Genomic DNA, 17500 nt, shown 5'->3' with positions numbered 1-17500 from the left:
TTCCTACTTAATTTCCATCCATGCGATAAATGAAATGTCAATGTTATTTTGAGCATCAATTGGCACAAGAATTTTCATCGTTTTGTGTAGATTTGAAGTCTAAATATGATATAATAGACCGGACAAGACATTTTAGGGGGAATAATCCTCAACATCTCAAACCGGGGAAAAAGGGAGTTGGGGAGTTTTTGGGAAATCCACTCTTCATATGATAAGGGCTGTCTGCTGGACTGTTGTCAGGGAAACCGGTCTGAGAGTATTTGTGGCTATCGTGTCATTCCAGGCCCCTCGTTACGTCTTCAAAATTGGTTTTTATCAAGTATATATGTAAGACACGCCTGTGTTGTGTACCACTAGACCATAGAGGGTATTGCGCTAGACCAATGCTATCTATACGCTAGACTCTTGGAACATGAACCAGTTACCTGACGTACTCTGAGAAAACGCTTATTTAAAAATTTGGCCAGAAAACTCGTCCTTCAAATATCGATTGATTTAAAGGACCCTCGTCTTGATAAAAACTCGCAAACTTGGCCTCGTGAGGTCTTCCTTAAAATCCAAGGTTTGAGTGGGGTTTTTTTTTTTCTTCCCAAGACGAGGGTCATTTAAAGTATTAGGTATTTGAAGGACGAGTTTTCTGGCCAAATTTCTAAATACCGGAGTTCGGCAGTTAACTGGTTAAACCTGGTGTTTACACGATATATGGATCTCGGTGTTTGGAGTTTGTTCATGTCAATAGGATTCAATAGTCTGATGTCACGCGTCCGGCAACGGCGGCCATCTTGGTTCTAAACAAAGAAAATCATTACTTTTTATTCTTCATGCTGGCTAGAACTTTTCATTCCCTTTTCATATGCCTTGTGATCAGAATGTGTAAAAGTCAAAACATGATCAAATTGATGGGGTTTTTTACCTCTGGATACGCGTTTAAGCTCGCCGGGGAAATATTTCATACGGCGTCAGCCATTGTTCCGATAGTTTAGAGCCAGTGTTACTAAGTTACCATACGTCATTAGGAAGGAAGTGACGTTACGACTGTTGAAGAGTATTGCCAACTTGAACCGCTCTGAAATCAGTGGGAGTATTACGTTTGATCGTGTCATACTCTATGGCTCGTGTTGTGTTTGCTGTAAGTGGTTGTATCTAGGGTTAGTCACGTCCATAGTAATCTAGATGGAGATGGCATTGGTCACGTCTGTTGGAACAGCTAGACATTGGGGCTTGGAATCCGCCTTTAAAGGAAAGAGTTGGTTCTCGCTGTATGTTTTGTTTGTTCCATAGAGGTCCATAACTAAATAAATTGGATCTTTGGTTGTTGTCATGGAAACGGATTTGTGTTGGTCCGTACCACAGTGTGTTTGGTATCACGTCTGGGTGTTTTATGACACTGTAAGTGGTTGGTGGGAGATAAGAGGGCAGAATGGTTGCGTGCTCATTTTTTTCTTTTTAATGTGTTGGTCAAGCGACGATGCTATGCGTGTAGGTAAAATACGCACAACATCCGCCAGCCGGGTATGACGTACTCACAACACAAAACGACGCGTGACTTTAATTGATAAGTTAGTGAACTAATCATTAACATTGCTGTCTAAAAAACGATAACAAAGAGCTGAGTGACGTCGATTTAATTCCATCTATAGATAGAACGAAGATGACGCCACTCAGGTCTTTGTTATTGTTTTTGCCATCCGCGCTTATGAGTACTCCTCACTAAACTGTATGAACCCGACTATAAATGTTCATGGTTACACACAGTTTTGTGTGTTGGTCCGTTATATTTCTGGATGGCAATGTTGTGAACTTCTTAGCCAAGCGCATACTATCTATAGCTTCGCTGGGGCTCTTGATTATTCGTCAAATTCTAGTTCCCGTATTGTATTGTACGAGGCTGTGTCCAAGGGTCATTTTTGTAACGCTTCGATAACGCATCTTAATTAGAGTTTTTACACAGTGCAATATACACTAAATGTGCTCAAAGCGCTATACAATGGGTTCCCAAGCCAACAGCAACACTTACATTGTAGGACGAGACATGACGCCAGTGAGGCAATGTTACAAGGTTGTTTTTGTTTTGTTTTTTTTTGGGTTTTTTTTTTTTTGGTTTTATTTTCGACTGACAATGCTGTTACCAACTGGTACTTGTTTTACACATGAGTACGATGAAAGAATGTGAGTAAAGAGCCTTTTCCATGGACTCAACTTTGCACCGTCCAGTACGGAACTCGAACCAGGGACTACTGGTCCAAAGGCGAATGGCATACCACTGGACCTCAAAGCCAGAAGGTTTTAAAAAAGTATGTCATCAGTTTGTTTCGGTTATATAATGATTATGAATGATGGTGATGATGATGATGATGATGGTGATGATGATGGTGATGATGATGATGATGGTGATGATGATGGTGATGATGATGATGATGATGATGGTGGTGGTGGTGGTCGTTGTGGTGGTGGTGGTGGTGGTGGTGGTGGTGGTGATGATGATGATGATGATGATGATGATGATGATGATGATGATGGTGGTCGTTGTGGTGGTGGTGGTGGTGATGATGATGATGATGATGATGATGATGATGATGGTGGTGGTGGTGGTCGTTGTGGTGTTGGTGGTGGTGGTGGTGATGATGATGATGATGATGATGATGATGATGATGATGATGATAATGATGATGGTAATGATAATGATGATGGTAATGATAATGACAATAATGATGATGAAGATGATGATGATGAAGATGATGATGATGATGATGATGATGACGATGACGATATTTCTCTGTATTCTTTGTTAATAGAAAATGGGTCAAGGAGGCACCGTCAGCAATGACTTCTTGGAGCTTTTGTTATTTGGAACTACCAGGTAAATGAATGACTGATGAAATGGACAATGAATGGTTTGATGGATGGATAAATGAATGAATGAATGCATGAATGAATGAATGAATGAATGAATGAATGAATGAATGAATGAATGAAGGAATGAATGAAGGATGGAACGAACAAATAAATGAATGACTGATGGATGAATGAATGAATGAATGAATGCACGAATAAATGCATGAATGAATGAATGAATGAATGAATGAATGAATGAATGAATGAAGGATCGAACGAACAAATAAATGAATGACTGATGGATGAATGAATGAATGAATGAAGGAATGAATGAATGAATGAATGAATGAATGAATGAATGAAGGAATGAATGAATGAAGGAATGAATGAAGGATCGAACGAACAAATAAATGAATGACTGATGGATGAATGAATGAATGCACGAATAAATGCATGAATGAATGAATGAATGAATGAATGAATGAATGAATGAATGAATGAATGAAGGATCGAACGAACAAATAAATGAATGACTCAATGTATGAAGGAATGACTTTTTATATGTATTTGCCAACAGACCTTGTCATTATCATCATGGGCAACAGCGGTTGATTGAAACCAGATAGTTTTCTTTCCTTTTCTCTTTTTTTTTCTCTTCTATTTATTTATTTTTTTATGAAATACAAAAGAAACAAAGAAACAAACAAAACAATTATTAGACACGAAAGAAACACCAATAAAAACCCCCCAAAAAAACAACAACAAAAAACAAATCAACATCTACAACAATAACAACAACAACAACAAGAACATCAACAACAACAAACAGAATATGATGCCGTTGAAAAGAGATGTCATACTGTCATGTCAGGCCCCCGTCGCGATGATAAGGGAGACAACTGTGTAATATATTACATGGTTATAAGTCATTTACAGGAGTTGTTACCCCTGATAAAAACCCTCGCCATCACAAATATTATAAAATCTCGATGGGTCTTATATGAATGAATACATCAATAAATAACCGATGATAATAAATATACTGCAATATTATAAATACTGGAATAGATAATAAATAGACACTTAAATATGCAAACATTCAAAACTTTTTATTTTTCAGCCTGGAGTTACAAGCGTTCCTTCTGGAAGAGTTGACAGACAAGGTAAATTAAATAAATGTGCAGCAGTGCTATTCTATTTTGTGATCCCCTGTAACGGGATTATTTCACAGAATAAAACAGCCATCTCGTTGTAATGTTTGGCTGCCATTGTACATCTCAGACATAAATTAAAAAAAATAAAAATTTACGGATCCCTAGCCCTGCTCCCCCCCCCCCCCTTTTTTTTTTTTTCTCTCTATCTCTCCCACCCACTTTTTTATCTACCTCTCTTAATATTTTCTCTCTCTCTCTCTCTCTCTCTCTCTCTCTCTCTCTCTCTCTCTCTTCTCCTCCTCTCCCTCCCTCCTCCTCCTTCCTCCCCCCTCTCTCTCTCTTTTATATATATCTCTCTCCCTCTCTCTCTCTCTCTCTCTCTCTCTCTCTCTCTTTCTCTCTCTCTCTCCACAAACACACACAGTTTTATCAGAATTGTTACGCCCTTTTCTAAATATAAGATGACTTATAAAATATTTCATCGATCATAGAGAGAGAGAGAGAGAGAGAGAGAGAGAGAGAGAGAGAGAGAGGGGGGGGGGAGAGAGAGAGAGAGGGGAGAGAGAGAGAGAGAGAGAGAGAGAGAGAGAGAGAGAGAGAGAGAGAGAGAGTATAAAATTGAATCACTAACTCCAAACTGTAACTATATTACATTTTCTATTCATTCACTTTGGCACAGGGTCTGAAGAAGCTGGGTTTCTCCATCGAGAACTCTTATACAAACATCCAGAGACTCGTGGTCAGACAATTGTTACGGTAAAGAACGTTTCCACATTTCATGGGTCGTAAATCAGACCAGCCTAGTTAAAAACTTTTTAAAAATTCTTAATTTTTTTTGGAGATACAAATTGTAGTGCATCACAAGGATTAAATAACATTTCCCAATCTTTACAATAATGCAGTCTGGCATAAACTTTCATTTTCAACAAGTTTTAATAAGAGATGCTCATTAAGTTCAGAAATTGGAGCTAAAACTTCGAAATTTTACTAATTTTTTTCTCTCGTAATAGTTGACAGGCAGGCCTAAAAAAGCAACGATATATTACATGAATGGTTATTACTTGAAATTAAAATACAAATCAGACATTAGGAATTCAAACTTTTGATACTCTTGGTGAAGAAAAATGTTGAACCCTAAACGTTCCACAGTTGGTATTTTGTACTTTTCCAAAGCTTTTATATTCGTTTTTATCCATCAGATTTTTTATAGTTCAAAGCTTCTTGCAGCTTAGTATCATTTTAAATTCAAACGTAACGTATTTTGTTTAAACACACACATCGATAACCTGTCTTCTTCTAAACTTGTCTTCTTTCCCAGCATTAGCCAGAACATGACCTCCCACCTGAGTGACCTCCACGGCATGTCCCAGTGGTACGACAGGTTTGGCCTGTTGGGTTTGAACCCCGACTTGGTCAATGCCGCGGTCAAGATGTCCGGCGCCTTTGCTGTCAGTGGGGTGGAGCTACAACAGTCAGTTTGGATGGTTTTACTTTCATGTTTTGTTTTTATGTCATGAAAACTCTTCTTTTGCCTTTTAAATAATGACTTTATTTGACTTTGTTGCATGACTGAAATAGTGGAGAAAGAAAGAAAGAAAGAAAGAAACGATCGAAAATGAAGCATGTTCTGGAATAATTTTCCCTTCTACAAGTAAACCAAGTAGAGGTTTGTGGTCGGTCACCAGTGTGAAATGACATCCAACAATGATGTATTTGTAAAACCTCTTCACTGCAAATTCGATGGCTGATCCTTCACGATCAATTTGTGAATATTTGCGGTCTGCTCTGCCGCATTGAGAGTATGACTGGCGTGTGCTATCCCATCCTCATCACCAGTATAGATTGTTGTAAAAACAGACGATATTATATAGTTGTATAGTGGTCATTGTATTACATGTACATAAGTTACATAAGAATAAACAAGGGTTTTCACTCTTTGAGACACGGTAACAATGCATTGGACATAACTCTGTCATTACTACATATATTATAACAATTACGCAGTTATTTCCCTTGCATTACCCCCCCCCCCCCCCCAAAAAAAAAAAATAATAATAAATAAATATGTCAAAAATAGGAAATGAAACTTTTTCACAAGTATTAAATTAATAAAGTTTTGAATTTGTGAAATATTAAAATATATATGAAGAAAAGTAACATTAAAAAATGATATGAATAGCTGTAACATGCTGATTTGGTTGAAAGCTCGCCATTATTTTCCTTAGGCTAAGTATCCACAAGTCCAAGGTAGCTGACCTAATTGGGTTTGCGTGAAATGACAACAACGACAACATTAATAATAATAATAATAATAATAATAATAATAATAATAATAATAATAATAATAATAATAATAATAATAATAATAATAATAATAATAATAATAATTATATAATAATAATAATAATTATAATAATAATATAATAATAATAATAATAATAATAAATAATAATAATAATAATAATAATAATAATAATAATAATAATAACAATAACAACAATAAAATATTAATGATAATAATAATACTGATGATGATAATAGTAATAATTATAATAATCACATTTTTTAGAGCTTTTAAGTTTAAATAGTATTTGTAACTCTATACTGACATTTATTTATATTCCAGAGTCATAGAGACAAGTCTGAAAAACTTCAAGGCATTCTTCAGATGGCTTTACATAGGTTGGTTACTGACTATTTTTTGCAGGCAGTCTCTATTATATTGGGCTGTTTTCTCTTTCTTTCTTACTCTCCCCCCCCCCTCTCTCTCTCTCTCTCTCTCTCTCTCTCTCTCTCTCTCTCTCTTTCTCTCTATCACTCTCTTTCTTTGTCTATCTTTCTCTCTCTCTCACTCTCTTTCTCTCTCTCTCTCTCTCTCTCTCTCTCCTTTCTCTCTCTCTCTCTCTCTCTCTCTCCCTCTCCCTCTCTCTCTCTCTCTCCCCCCCTGTCTCTCTTCTTCCTCTCTTCTCCCTTCCTCCCTTGTTGAGGATAGTGTTTTAGAAACATATGGTATGGATTACAAAAACATAGTTTGCTGTCATTGCGAGATGTTGAAGGGGGGTGGTGGGGGGGGGGAAGGAGGGAGGGGGGATACAACACTGTAGTTATTGTTGTTTTTCATATGATGTTTGGATTAGTTAGACGTGTCATTTGTTTTTTTGTTCTCTCTTCTCAGCCATTCTGAGACTGTCCAATCGACCACCGCCTCCTGAAATCAACAAGGTACTTGTCACTGACCACTCTCACCAAACATAACATGTGTTTTCCATTGATTTTTTTTAATGACCTCGTTTTATTTGTATTTTATGTGATCTATTGCTTCAAATATTGACATTTTATTGTAAATTATGAAATTTCAAGTTGATTTATTATTGCAATTTTTTTCTTTCTTTTAAAACAACGAAATTGTTCTAAAACAATGAAGTCAAATAATACAATGTAAATCTTCAGTTAGGCACAAATTGAAATTTTCGTATTCTTAGGAAATTTTCTAAGTATGCGAGAAATGATAATCACGAGGTTGTCTTTGTTTTGACTTTTAAAAAAGACAAAATATTTTCATTGTTTCTTCCTCAGATGAGTCAACATGACATCAAGTTTGTGGGAGATTTTCTCAGGGACAACTTTATTGACTTATGGGAGGTGAGAATAAACTTCTTTAATCGAATCGGAGAATGATGCTTTATATTCATTCATTCATTCATCCCATGATCTGATGATCGTCGCGGGGATACACGGAATTGTCAGCATTCTTTACGACTTTCCACCATTCTTCTCCATTGTTGGCCTTCTCCAAGAGTTCTTCCATCTTCATTCCTGTCCATTCCTTCATATTGTCCATCCAAACTTTCCTTTTGTCTTTGTGTTTTATATACGCGTGGTATATGTTCTAAGGGAAACAACTGGGTAATTTGTTTTGTTGACTAAATTAATTTGAGTTAACTCCCTTGTATTATGAACAATGGATTTATGTCAGTGGTTCTCAAACTCTTCGGAAAATTTCAGTCAGCGGTCCCATTTGAAATTTTGGATCGTCTTTGTGACTGCAAATGGCAAAATAATGATATTTTCTTTTGTTACCTCATCCCTGCTTATCAATTTATCGTTTCAGATCCAGGAAGAAGAAAGAATCAGAGCTGAAGAAGCGTACGACCCAGAAGACGACACGGACACCAGCATGAAGATGGACACGTCGTCCTCGTCCCTGTCCCCGTCCAGCACGCTGGCAGCCCAGCTCAAAGCCCAGACCTGCACGCCCAAGATGCAGCCGGAAGGATTCAGGCTGGAGAAAGTCGGCCAATACCTCAAGAACGAGGATTTGATTCAGCCACCGCCCTATCACGAAAACCCCTGGGCACAGTTTCTGCTGTCTTCCAATTTCCAGTCCAGTGAGTTCTTGTTGGAATTAAACAAGTTTAAGCTTCAAGTGTTTGTAAATTTTGGCCTTTTCTAGACAGTGTCCATAATATTTCTCTGAACAAATTGTTTCAACAACAACAACAACAACAACAATAATGATAATCATGAAAATGGTAATAATAATAAGAATGTCTTGAACCACTTTGTATATCCTGTCCATTTTCACTGAAATTTAGATTCTAAAGATATTTTTTTGTTTTTCTCAATGCCCTTTATTTTGTGCAGTCCAAAATGATAAATACAACAGGACCCGTAATTCAAACAGAGACAGTAATTCAAATACTGTAGGAAAGAGGTGTCCGTAAATAAAGATGAAATATTTGAAAAGGAACAATAGAATAAATGAGAAAATAGAGAGAATTATCTGTTAATCTGTTTTGTCAGCTGTGACATTGTTATCAAGAAAGGGAAATGGATAGAGAAAGTAGTCCTTCAGAGCCATTGGGCTTATGGAGCCAGGGTTTATCCCAGTTTCTATAGCGTGAAATGGACAATAGCAATTGATTGCTACCGTTTGGATAGGACACTAGGCTATCTCAAAGTACTTTCTGCCAGATATAACCGACCCAGCTATCCAATCACTGCATGGTGGAAGGTAAGAAAATATCTCGACTGTACCCGGGATAGATCTCGGTCCCTTTGATCGTGAAGCGAATGCTCTACCAACTGAAGTATTGAGACCCCCTGCTAGATAGATGGAGAGCCACGATGTTTTGTTATTCTCTGTTTTTCGTTACCGTGTGTATGTTATTGATTGGGCGGTGATTAGTGTTGTTATGTAGTGTGTTCTCATTGTGTGTGTGTGTGTGTGTGTGTGTTGTATTCATGTGTATATGATATCATACTTTCCCAACAGTGAATATCGGTATAGCATTTGAAAGATCTCAAAATATCAAATTAAGAAATTAAGGAGCAGACACCGGTGTAAGATAAAGCAATAAAAATCTGTACAAGCTAGAAAGAAAAATACAAGACAAAAAAAAAAAAAACCATCCCAGAAAATCAGTTACCTTGACTGGGGTGTAGTTTTTTCTTGTCTTTTTCTCTCTTGATTTGTCTGGCACCTTTCATACACACTTGTTCAGATCTTTATCTTAATGATCTCAAAAAGATGTTTGACAGGGGCACATTTTGTCTTGAAGGGGAATGGAAATTTAAGTGTTTCGACTCAGTTAAAATTCTTCTCTCCTTTTTAACACCGACTCCAGGCAGCAAGATCCTGTATCCCAGCATGCAAGGCAAGTCAATGTTACAGAGGAAGGAGATGTTGGATCAAGCCATCTTTAACGCAGTGCTCAAACCTGCTGTAAGTGATGGACTTAGAATTGTTGAATCAATAATTGAGTATTTATATAGATAGTATGCAGATGACGTCACTCAGGCCTTTGTTATTGTTTTTGCCATCCGCGTTTGTGAGTTGTTCTCACTGAACTGTATTAACCAGACTATAAAAGTTCATGGTTACACAGAGTTTGTGTGTTGGTCCGTTATACTTCCGGATGGCAATGTTGTGAACTCCTTGGCCAAGCGCATTCTATCTGTAGCGCAATATCCACTAAACGTGCTAAAAGCGTTTTACCAAGGGTTCCTAAACATCAGAAACACTTATAGGTGATGGATTTATTCCTTCTTAACTCGTCCTTACCAGAATTTTCTGAATTTTTCCCAAAACTTCACACTCATCCAACATAAAAAAAAGCGTTTTTTTTTTAACTATAACAGGAAAGCAACAAGTACATTCTATACATAATAATGTTCAGCAAAATGAGCTCTACAACACACTGTCATGTTTTTATGGTTATTATAACAAACATTCTATTCTTTAAATTTTGTGATGTACTAAAGAAATCAGAATGAAAAAATAGTTGGTTGCATCATACTGAATATGACGATTTTCTTATTGTTGGTAAGGAGAGGGATGACACGGCATGCACCAAAATAAGACGGCCTAGTCTTAATCTTAGTAAATGTTCATTCTTCAATTTTCATCCCTCTCCCCGCCTCCTTTACTTTTAAGTAAACAAGGGAAGCAATCATGATGATTGCTTTTATAGATGTAATATATGGAGTTATGTCCCCTAGCACCATGCCGCAATTGTTGGCATTATTTCTTGTGAACTCTCCACTCCTCCCCCCCCCCTCTCTCTCTCTCTCTCTCTCTCTCTCTCTCTCTCTCTCTCTCTCTCTCTCAGTCTCTCTCTCTCTCTCTGTGTCTCTCTCTCTCAGTCTCTCTCCCTGTCTCTCTCTCTCAGTCTCTCTCTCTCTCTGTCTCTCTCTCTCTCAGTCTCTCTCTCTCTCTCTCTTTCTCTCTATCTCTCTCTCTCTCTCTCTCTCTCTCTCACCTCTCCCTCCCCTTCCTCTCACACCTCTTTCTCTTTAACATACATACAGATAGAAACTGCTTCATTTATTTCCCCCCCTCATCAATCTAATTCTCAGACTGTCATCGGTGCGTCTATGAACTGCAGGAACAGCTTCAAGTTATTTACAGCTAAAGAGTGAGTCAGACTTGGGGGAAAGTTATAATCCTTTAGCATTTGTCTGTGGATGAAACATTTTTTGTGTGGTGTCAACTCTCATACAATTCAGTTTCACCTCCGTGCTTTGAAAAATCTTTTTTAAAATGTAATTAATAAATTATTTTTTATATGCACCTGATTTTATGCATATTTTAATGTTCCGCTCTGCTCTATTTCACACCTTTAGTAACCAAGCGAATACTTCTTTTTTGTTTACATATCAAGATCTTATTCTGGGTGGGGATCCTGACCTCCCATAGCGGGCAGGGAGGTACATGCTGTGTCTTCTATCACCCTGTATCTGTGTTCCAATTGCTTTCTGTCTTTGTTTTGGAATGAGATTACTTGGTTTTGTCCTGACCCTGGCCGGAGTCCTTGACTGAAGGGAAACAGTCGAATGTATCGTTATTGTTTTGGGAGATGATATTTTTTTCCTTGTAAATCATCTCTCTGTTATGCACTGTATTATGTTTAGTTTACATATTATATTATATGATTGGTAAACATTTGAGTGTATTCCTCTTAGTTGGATCTTGTGCTTGTGTCTGGATGAGACTTTTAGGTGATCTCAAACTAAGTACTTTGACAGTGTGCTCTTGGAATCTACATCTGTTTCCTATTTGAACCAATTCCCCTTTGTCTCTCCTTTTCTTTTGTGCTTTAATTGTAATTCTAGAACTTTTTACTATCCCATTTTCTTCCTTTTTACTGGCGCTGATATGACCTTAATGTGTTGCAAGCGCCGTAAAACCCTTAAAAACAAAAACAAATGACGTGTCAAATTTTTCTTTGTCGTCTATCTGTTTTTAAAAAAAGTAATGTATTTATATTTTTATCGTTTTTGTTATTGGCTGAAGAAGGGTTTTGAGCCCGAAACATTTTGTGTTTGTTGATTCCATTACAACAATACTTACAATATTATAATTTTGGGTTATCAGATCTTCAAATAGGTGCATGTCGCTCTATTACACTTTTATATAACATTGTTGCTGATACTCACTTTAAATTGTCACTGTGTTACTGTCTAGAGCAGGTTGAGGATGTGATAAGGCAGAATAAGGTCAAAGATGCAGCTGGACTTTTTAATAAGTTGATTGACTTTGATTTAAAGAATTTTGAATAGTCAAAGGGAATAATTACTCTAATTTTTATGTCTAATTCTTCCATAGCTTCACTGAGCAGATCTGAAAAAGTGTGTACGATACAGTGTCAGACAAAGCAAGAAAGAAAAAACACGATCAGGCTTTCTCAACTGGGGATCGAACCTCAGACTTCTTGGCCTGGAGGTCTGCGGTTCAATCCCCAGTCAATACAGGCTGATTTTTTTAGGATGGTTTATTTCTTGTGTATTTTTCTTTCTAACTTTTCCTGGCACTGTTTCATACACACTTTTTCAGATCTTTATATCATACACCAGTGCCTGCTCCTTAATTTGTCACTTTGCTGAACGATAATTGGATTCAGTAGTCTGATGTCATGCTGCCTGGCAACGGCGGCCATCTTGGTTCTAAACAAAGAAAATCATTACTTTTTATTCTTCATGCTGGCTAGAACTTTTCATATGTCTTGTGATCAGAATGTGTAAAGGTCAAAGAATGATCAAATTTATGGGGTTTTTTCCCTCTGGATACGCTTTTATGCTCGCCGGGGAAATATTTCATACGGGCGTCCGCCATTGTTCCGATAGTTTAGAGCCAGTGTTACCAAGTTACCATACGTCATTAGGAAGGAAGTGACGTTACGACTGTTGAATCCTATTGACATTCGAATAAAATCGGATGAAATGAAAATACAATTCCTGTTCATCTACCAAACACTAGTATTTATATGTGTTTCTTCCTAACTACATAGTCATTGGTAATTGAATAAAATAACGTTCACAAAAATTTTGTAGAGAATAAGTTGTTGATATTAAGTAAATGATTATAAGATTATAAGTAATCAAACAAACAAATATCAACAAGAAATACCTTTCTTGACCTAAGCAAGCAAATTAGGGTTAACTCACTCAATCCTAGAGATTTTTGTTACTTTTTTCAAAATTGGAAAAAATGTATTAAAAATGAGCATAGTTTTATTCAACTACCATTAACATTCAAAAACTCTAAAACATTAGCTTTGATACCACGCCCTATAATTTGTCTCTTAAAAATGTAATAAATGGGCATGGGGTAAAAGTAACCCAAATAAACTACGGATATAGTCGGTGTTAGGATTGAGTGAGTTAATAATCTTGCCCTAGGAGAACAAAAATTGAAATTGCCTGAAGGAGGGCTCGAACTCATGACTTTCCAGGTCACAGTGCAATAATGTAACCATACAGCCTCGCCAAAATTGGATTTATTTTGAATGGAATTTTCTTATAAATCAACTTGCCTTTAGACAGTAGCACAGTGACACATTGTGTTTGTATAGAATGATAAGCACGTTACTGGTTTGTTGTTGAATCAGGCCTTGGTCTTATTTTCCCAGGACAAAGAAAGAGGAAGACAGACCACCAAAAGTTTGCCAGTGAGTACAGATTGGAAGATGTTTGGTCTTGATTGAGTTTGATATTAATAATAATAATTATTATATGGTTTTTTTATGGCGCCTTACCCAGTATATCAACAATCTCAAAGCGCTTAACAGTAACGTGGCTACTTTCACTCAAACATACAACCACTCAAACATGTAATATGAAACAAAGCAGTATTATTCTACAATGTTAAATATTAAAAGGAAAATTTTCAGAAGTTTTAAAAATAAATCTGCATCATTACTGTCTCTGATATATCTTGGAAGGGAGTTCCAGATAAGGGGTGCCGAACATTCAAACACATGCTTGCCAATTTTGCGATTCATTTTTGGCTTTTTGTCCCCTTTTTCCACCCAAATCCACAGATGAGCATCTTCCAACTAGGATAATGCACATACACACACCCCGTTTATCAAATTCCCAAAATATTTTTCTTTTCTTTAACCTCAGGCATGGGAGACACCCTATGTTTGTCATTGCTTTGCCAATTTAGATTTATCTCCGTCTTTTAAATACGACAATAAACAGGTATAGGTATATTGACCTTAAAATATATTTAAAAAAAAAAAAAGAAAAAAAAAAAAAAAACCCAAAAAAACATAAATTAAAAAGTCAAAAAAAAAAAAAAAAAAAAAAATTATATAAATAAATCAGTAAATAAATAGATAAATAAACATATGTTTTAAAGTGAAACAAATTCCTAAAATATTTGTTTTTAGTGTAATGCATGAAGTACAATGGCCCGTTTCGTGTGTAATGCATAAAGTACAATGGCCCGTTTCGTGTGTAATGCATAAAGTACAATGGCCCGTTTCGTGTGTAATGCATAAAGTACAATGGCCCGTTTCGTGGATATCATTGTGCCATTACCATTTTTATTCGTATCATTAACTCTCATTCATATATCTTCCATCAAGATCGTTTTGATGACTCTGGATTTTTATAAAAAGTTATAGCCTATATTATTATTTATTTATTAATTTATTTTGTTTTGCAATCTTTTCAATTTTCAATTTATAGTGACAGTTTTAACTATTTTACAGTGTTGATATTATTCATATTATAAAGCGCAGCTCTGGTTATAGAGGTGCTCCTTTTTTTAAATATATACATCCTATTTCCATTGTATTTTTATCTTATTGTGTAAATTATAACACGTCTGTACAAAAAAATTCCTTTTTGGGATGCAATAAAGTATTATTATTATTATTATTATTATTATTATTATTATTATTATTATTATTATTATTATTATTATTATTATTATTATTATTATTATTATTATTATTATTATTATTTATCTACTGTGTGTTATAATATTCGCAACGCAAAAAGTTGATTTGATTGCAAATGTTCTTAGTCAAGGATAATAATAATTTTAAAAATACACGTTGAATTGTAAAGGGAAGCAACTGTGTGAGTAATAAAAGCAAAACATTATTTTGTTGTTATCTCCCTTAGTTGGCTATAAGTTTGTCGTTTTTTATATTGAAATGAATCATAATCAACGGCGTGCTGTACTATAAGACGTCGATGATGATGACAGTCAAATGAACTGGCAGATGTGTTAAAAATGTGTCAATTTCTTCCATTGTGTAGATTTACCGATGACACGAATCAGCTGTGGATAGCGTTTGTCACGGACCCCTTGCCCTGTACATGCCTTAGTATTATGAAGTGTCCTGTGTCCAATACCAGGTATGGTGGATATGGTGATGATGTTGTTGTTGATGATGGTGATGTGATTGATGATGATGATGATGATGATGATGATGATAATTTTGATGATCATGATGATGATGATGATGATGATGTTGATGATGTGAGTGATGATGATGATAATTTTGATTTTGATGATGGTGATGATGATGATGATCATGAGTGTTGATGATGATGATAATAATGATGATATGAGTTGATAATGATGATGATGATGATATTGGTTTGCTTTGTGCTAGAACTCAATTCCAGGGCTGAAGTTCACAGTTGGTCAATCTGTCAATCACAGTGCATGCTTAGTACATACGGTCCTAACTAAGCATTGACCACTCTTAAAATGAAAAGAATAAAAATTTAGAAATAAATATATACATAAATAAAAGAAATAAAGAAAGAAAGAAAGGAAAGAAGGTCAGTAGTATGTTTTTAAATAGGTCTTTAGGTAGCTAGCTAGGTAGGTCATCGGCCAGTCGGTGGGTAGGTAGGACCCTTTTATTCGCATTCAGGGAATTATTTTTTTTCTGTAAGATGTGAAAACGTGGAACGCATCACAGGCATGTATAAGGAAGGTACAGATTTTCGTAAACAAGTGCATGCGTAAGCTACTCAGAATAAAATGGAGGATAGAATAAAAAATGAAGAAGTATGGAAAAGAACACAGCAAAGACCAGTGGGAGAGGAAATAGGAAGAAGAAGACGATGGAGGTGGATTGGACACACGCTTAGAAAGAATGACTACACTGTAACAAAGAAAGTATTGGACTGGAACCCTCAGGGCAGAAGATCAAGGGGAAGGCCACGAGGAACATGGAGAAGAATTAAAGAAGCTGATATACAGAGAAGTGGTAAGATCTGGAATGAGATAAAAACGTTAGCTCAGGATAGAGAAGGATGGAAACTGTTTGTCTGTGACCTATACCCTGACCCAGGGTGAAAAAGGCAATGATGATGATGATGATGATGGAAACTGTTTGTCTGTGGCCTATACCCTGACCCAGGGTGAAAAAGGCAATGATGATGATGATGATGGAAACTGTTTGTCTGTGGCCTATACCCTGACCCAGGGTGAAAAAGGCAATGATGACGATGATGATGATGATGATGATGATGGAAACTGTTTGTCTGTAGCCTGTACCCTGACCCAGGGTGAAAAAGGCAATGATGATGATGATGATGATGATGATGGAAACTGTTTGTCTGTGGCCTGTACCCTGACCCAGGGTGAAAAAGGCAGTGATGATGATGATAATGATGATGGAAACTGTTTGTCTGTGGCCTGTACCCTGACCCAGGGTGAAAAAGGCAGTGATGATGATGATAATGATGATGGAAACTGTTTGTCTGTGGCCTGTACCCTGACCCAGGGTGAAAAAGGCAATGATGATGATGATGATGATGATGGAAACTGTTTGTCTGTGGCCTGTACCCTGACCCAGGGTGAAAAAGGCAATGATGATGAGTCTCTAAGATAGATGGACCAAGATTGGCCAGGCATCAGCCGTCTTGCAGCATGAAATAGTGAGCAATAGGGGCTAAAGTTCTTACTCTAGGGGGAAAAAATGAGATACCGAAAATGGGGCTCAAATCTCTAGTTTTAAATGCATTCATTGCCTTATCCATTTGACCATCTACTTTGTATTAGACTAATAATATCCTATCCAAAGGGTAGCCAGTAATTGCTATTGTCCATTTAACACTATAGAAATAAGTATATATTCAGCCCAATCGGCCTTGTGCTCTTAAGGCTTCTACTATACAAATGCTATTTATTATTAATTTTTACAACCAAATTAATCGAATGGATTTAAAAAAAATAATAATAATTAATAATAAGAATTGAGCTTTATATAGCGCAATATCCACTAAATGTGCTCAAAGCGCTTTACAAGGGGTCCCTGGTCAACAGCAACATTTAACATGTAGGACGGGACATGACGCCTGTTTGGCGATATTACAATTTTTTCGGACAAAGACAACGCTGTTAACGACCAGGTACTCATTTTACACCTGAGTACGGTGAGAGAATGTGAGTAAAGAGCCTTTTCCAAAGACTCAACTATGCGCCGAGCGCGAGGCTTGAACCCAGGACCTTCCGATCCGAAAGCGCGTGTCATACCACTAGACCACATAGCCGCATTTTTTTTTTGTTTCCAACCATTGATCTGTGTTGACACTCGTACAAGGTTGAAGGCTTTCGGTGATTTGTAATCACAAAAAATATTTTTACAACACTGGCGGGAAATCTTTTTCTTAAATTAACCCCTATTTTTCACAAATTCTTACAATTCATGATTTTGAATAAACCACCAAGTCTTACATTCAAGGTGTTGATTTTT

General features: G+C 36.5%; 1 protein-coding gene across 1 annotated transcript in view; it reads left to right on the top strand.

The window, feature by feature from the left end:
- The window catches only part of LOC144963880 (anaphase-promoting complex subunit 4-like), a 99488-nt gene that overhangs the window by 81892 nt on the left and 96 nt on the right, over window positions 1-17500 (top strand). The window contains exons 10-21 of the mRNA XM_078897827.1: window positions 2796-2860; window positions 3956-3998; window positions 4669-4745; window positions 5308-5460; window positions 6616-6671; window positions 7165-7211; window positions 7566-7631; window positions 8101-8377; window positions 9617-9714; window positions 10848-10906; window positions 13400-13438; window positions 15045-15143. Of these exons, the coding sequence (XP_078753953.1) occupies window positions 2796-2860; window positions 3956-3998; window positions 4669-4745; window positions 5308-5460; window positions 6616-6671; window positions 7165-7211; window positions 7566-7631; window positions 8101-8377; window positions 9617-9714; window positions 10848-10906; window positions 13400-13438; window positions 15045-15143 (1079 nt within the window). The remainder of the gene's footprint in view (window positions 1-2795; window positions 2861-3955; window positions 3999-4668; window positions 4746-5307; window positions 5461-6615; window positions 6672-7164; window positions 7212-7565; window positions 7632-8100; window positions 8378-9616; window positions 9715-10847; window positions 10907-13399; window positions 13439-15044; window positions 15144-17500) is intronic.

Source organism: Berghia stephanieae, chromosome 2 (genome assembly GCF_034508935.2).
Source record: "Berghia stephanieae isolate SIO BIC M18660-M18661 chromosome 2, UCSD_Bste_1.3, whole genome shotgun sequence".
Taxonomy (NCBI): Eukaryota; Metazoa; Mollusca; class Gastropoda; order Nudibranchia; family Aeolidiidae; genus Berghia; species Berghia stephanieae.
Note: the sequence above shows the minus strand (reverse complement) of the source record. Positions and strands in the feature narration are given on the sequence as shown.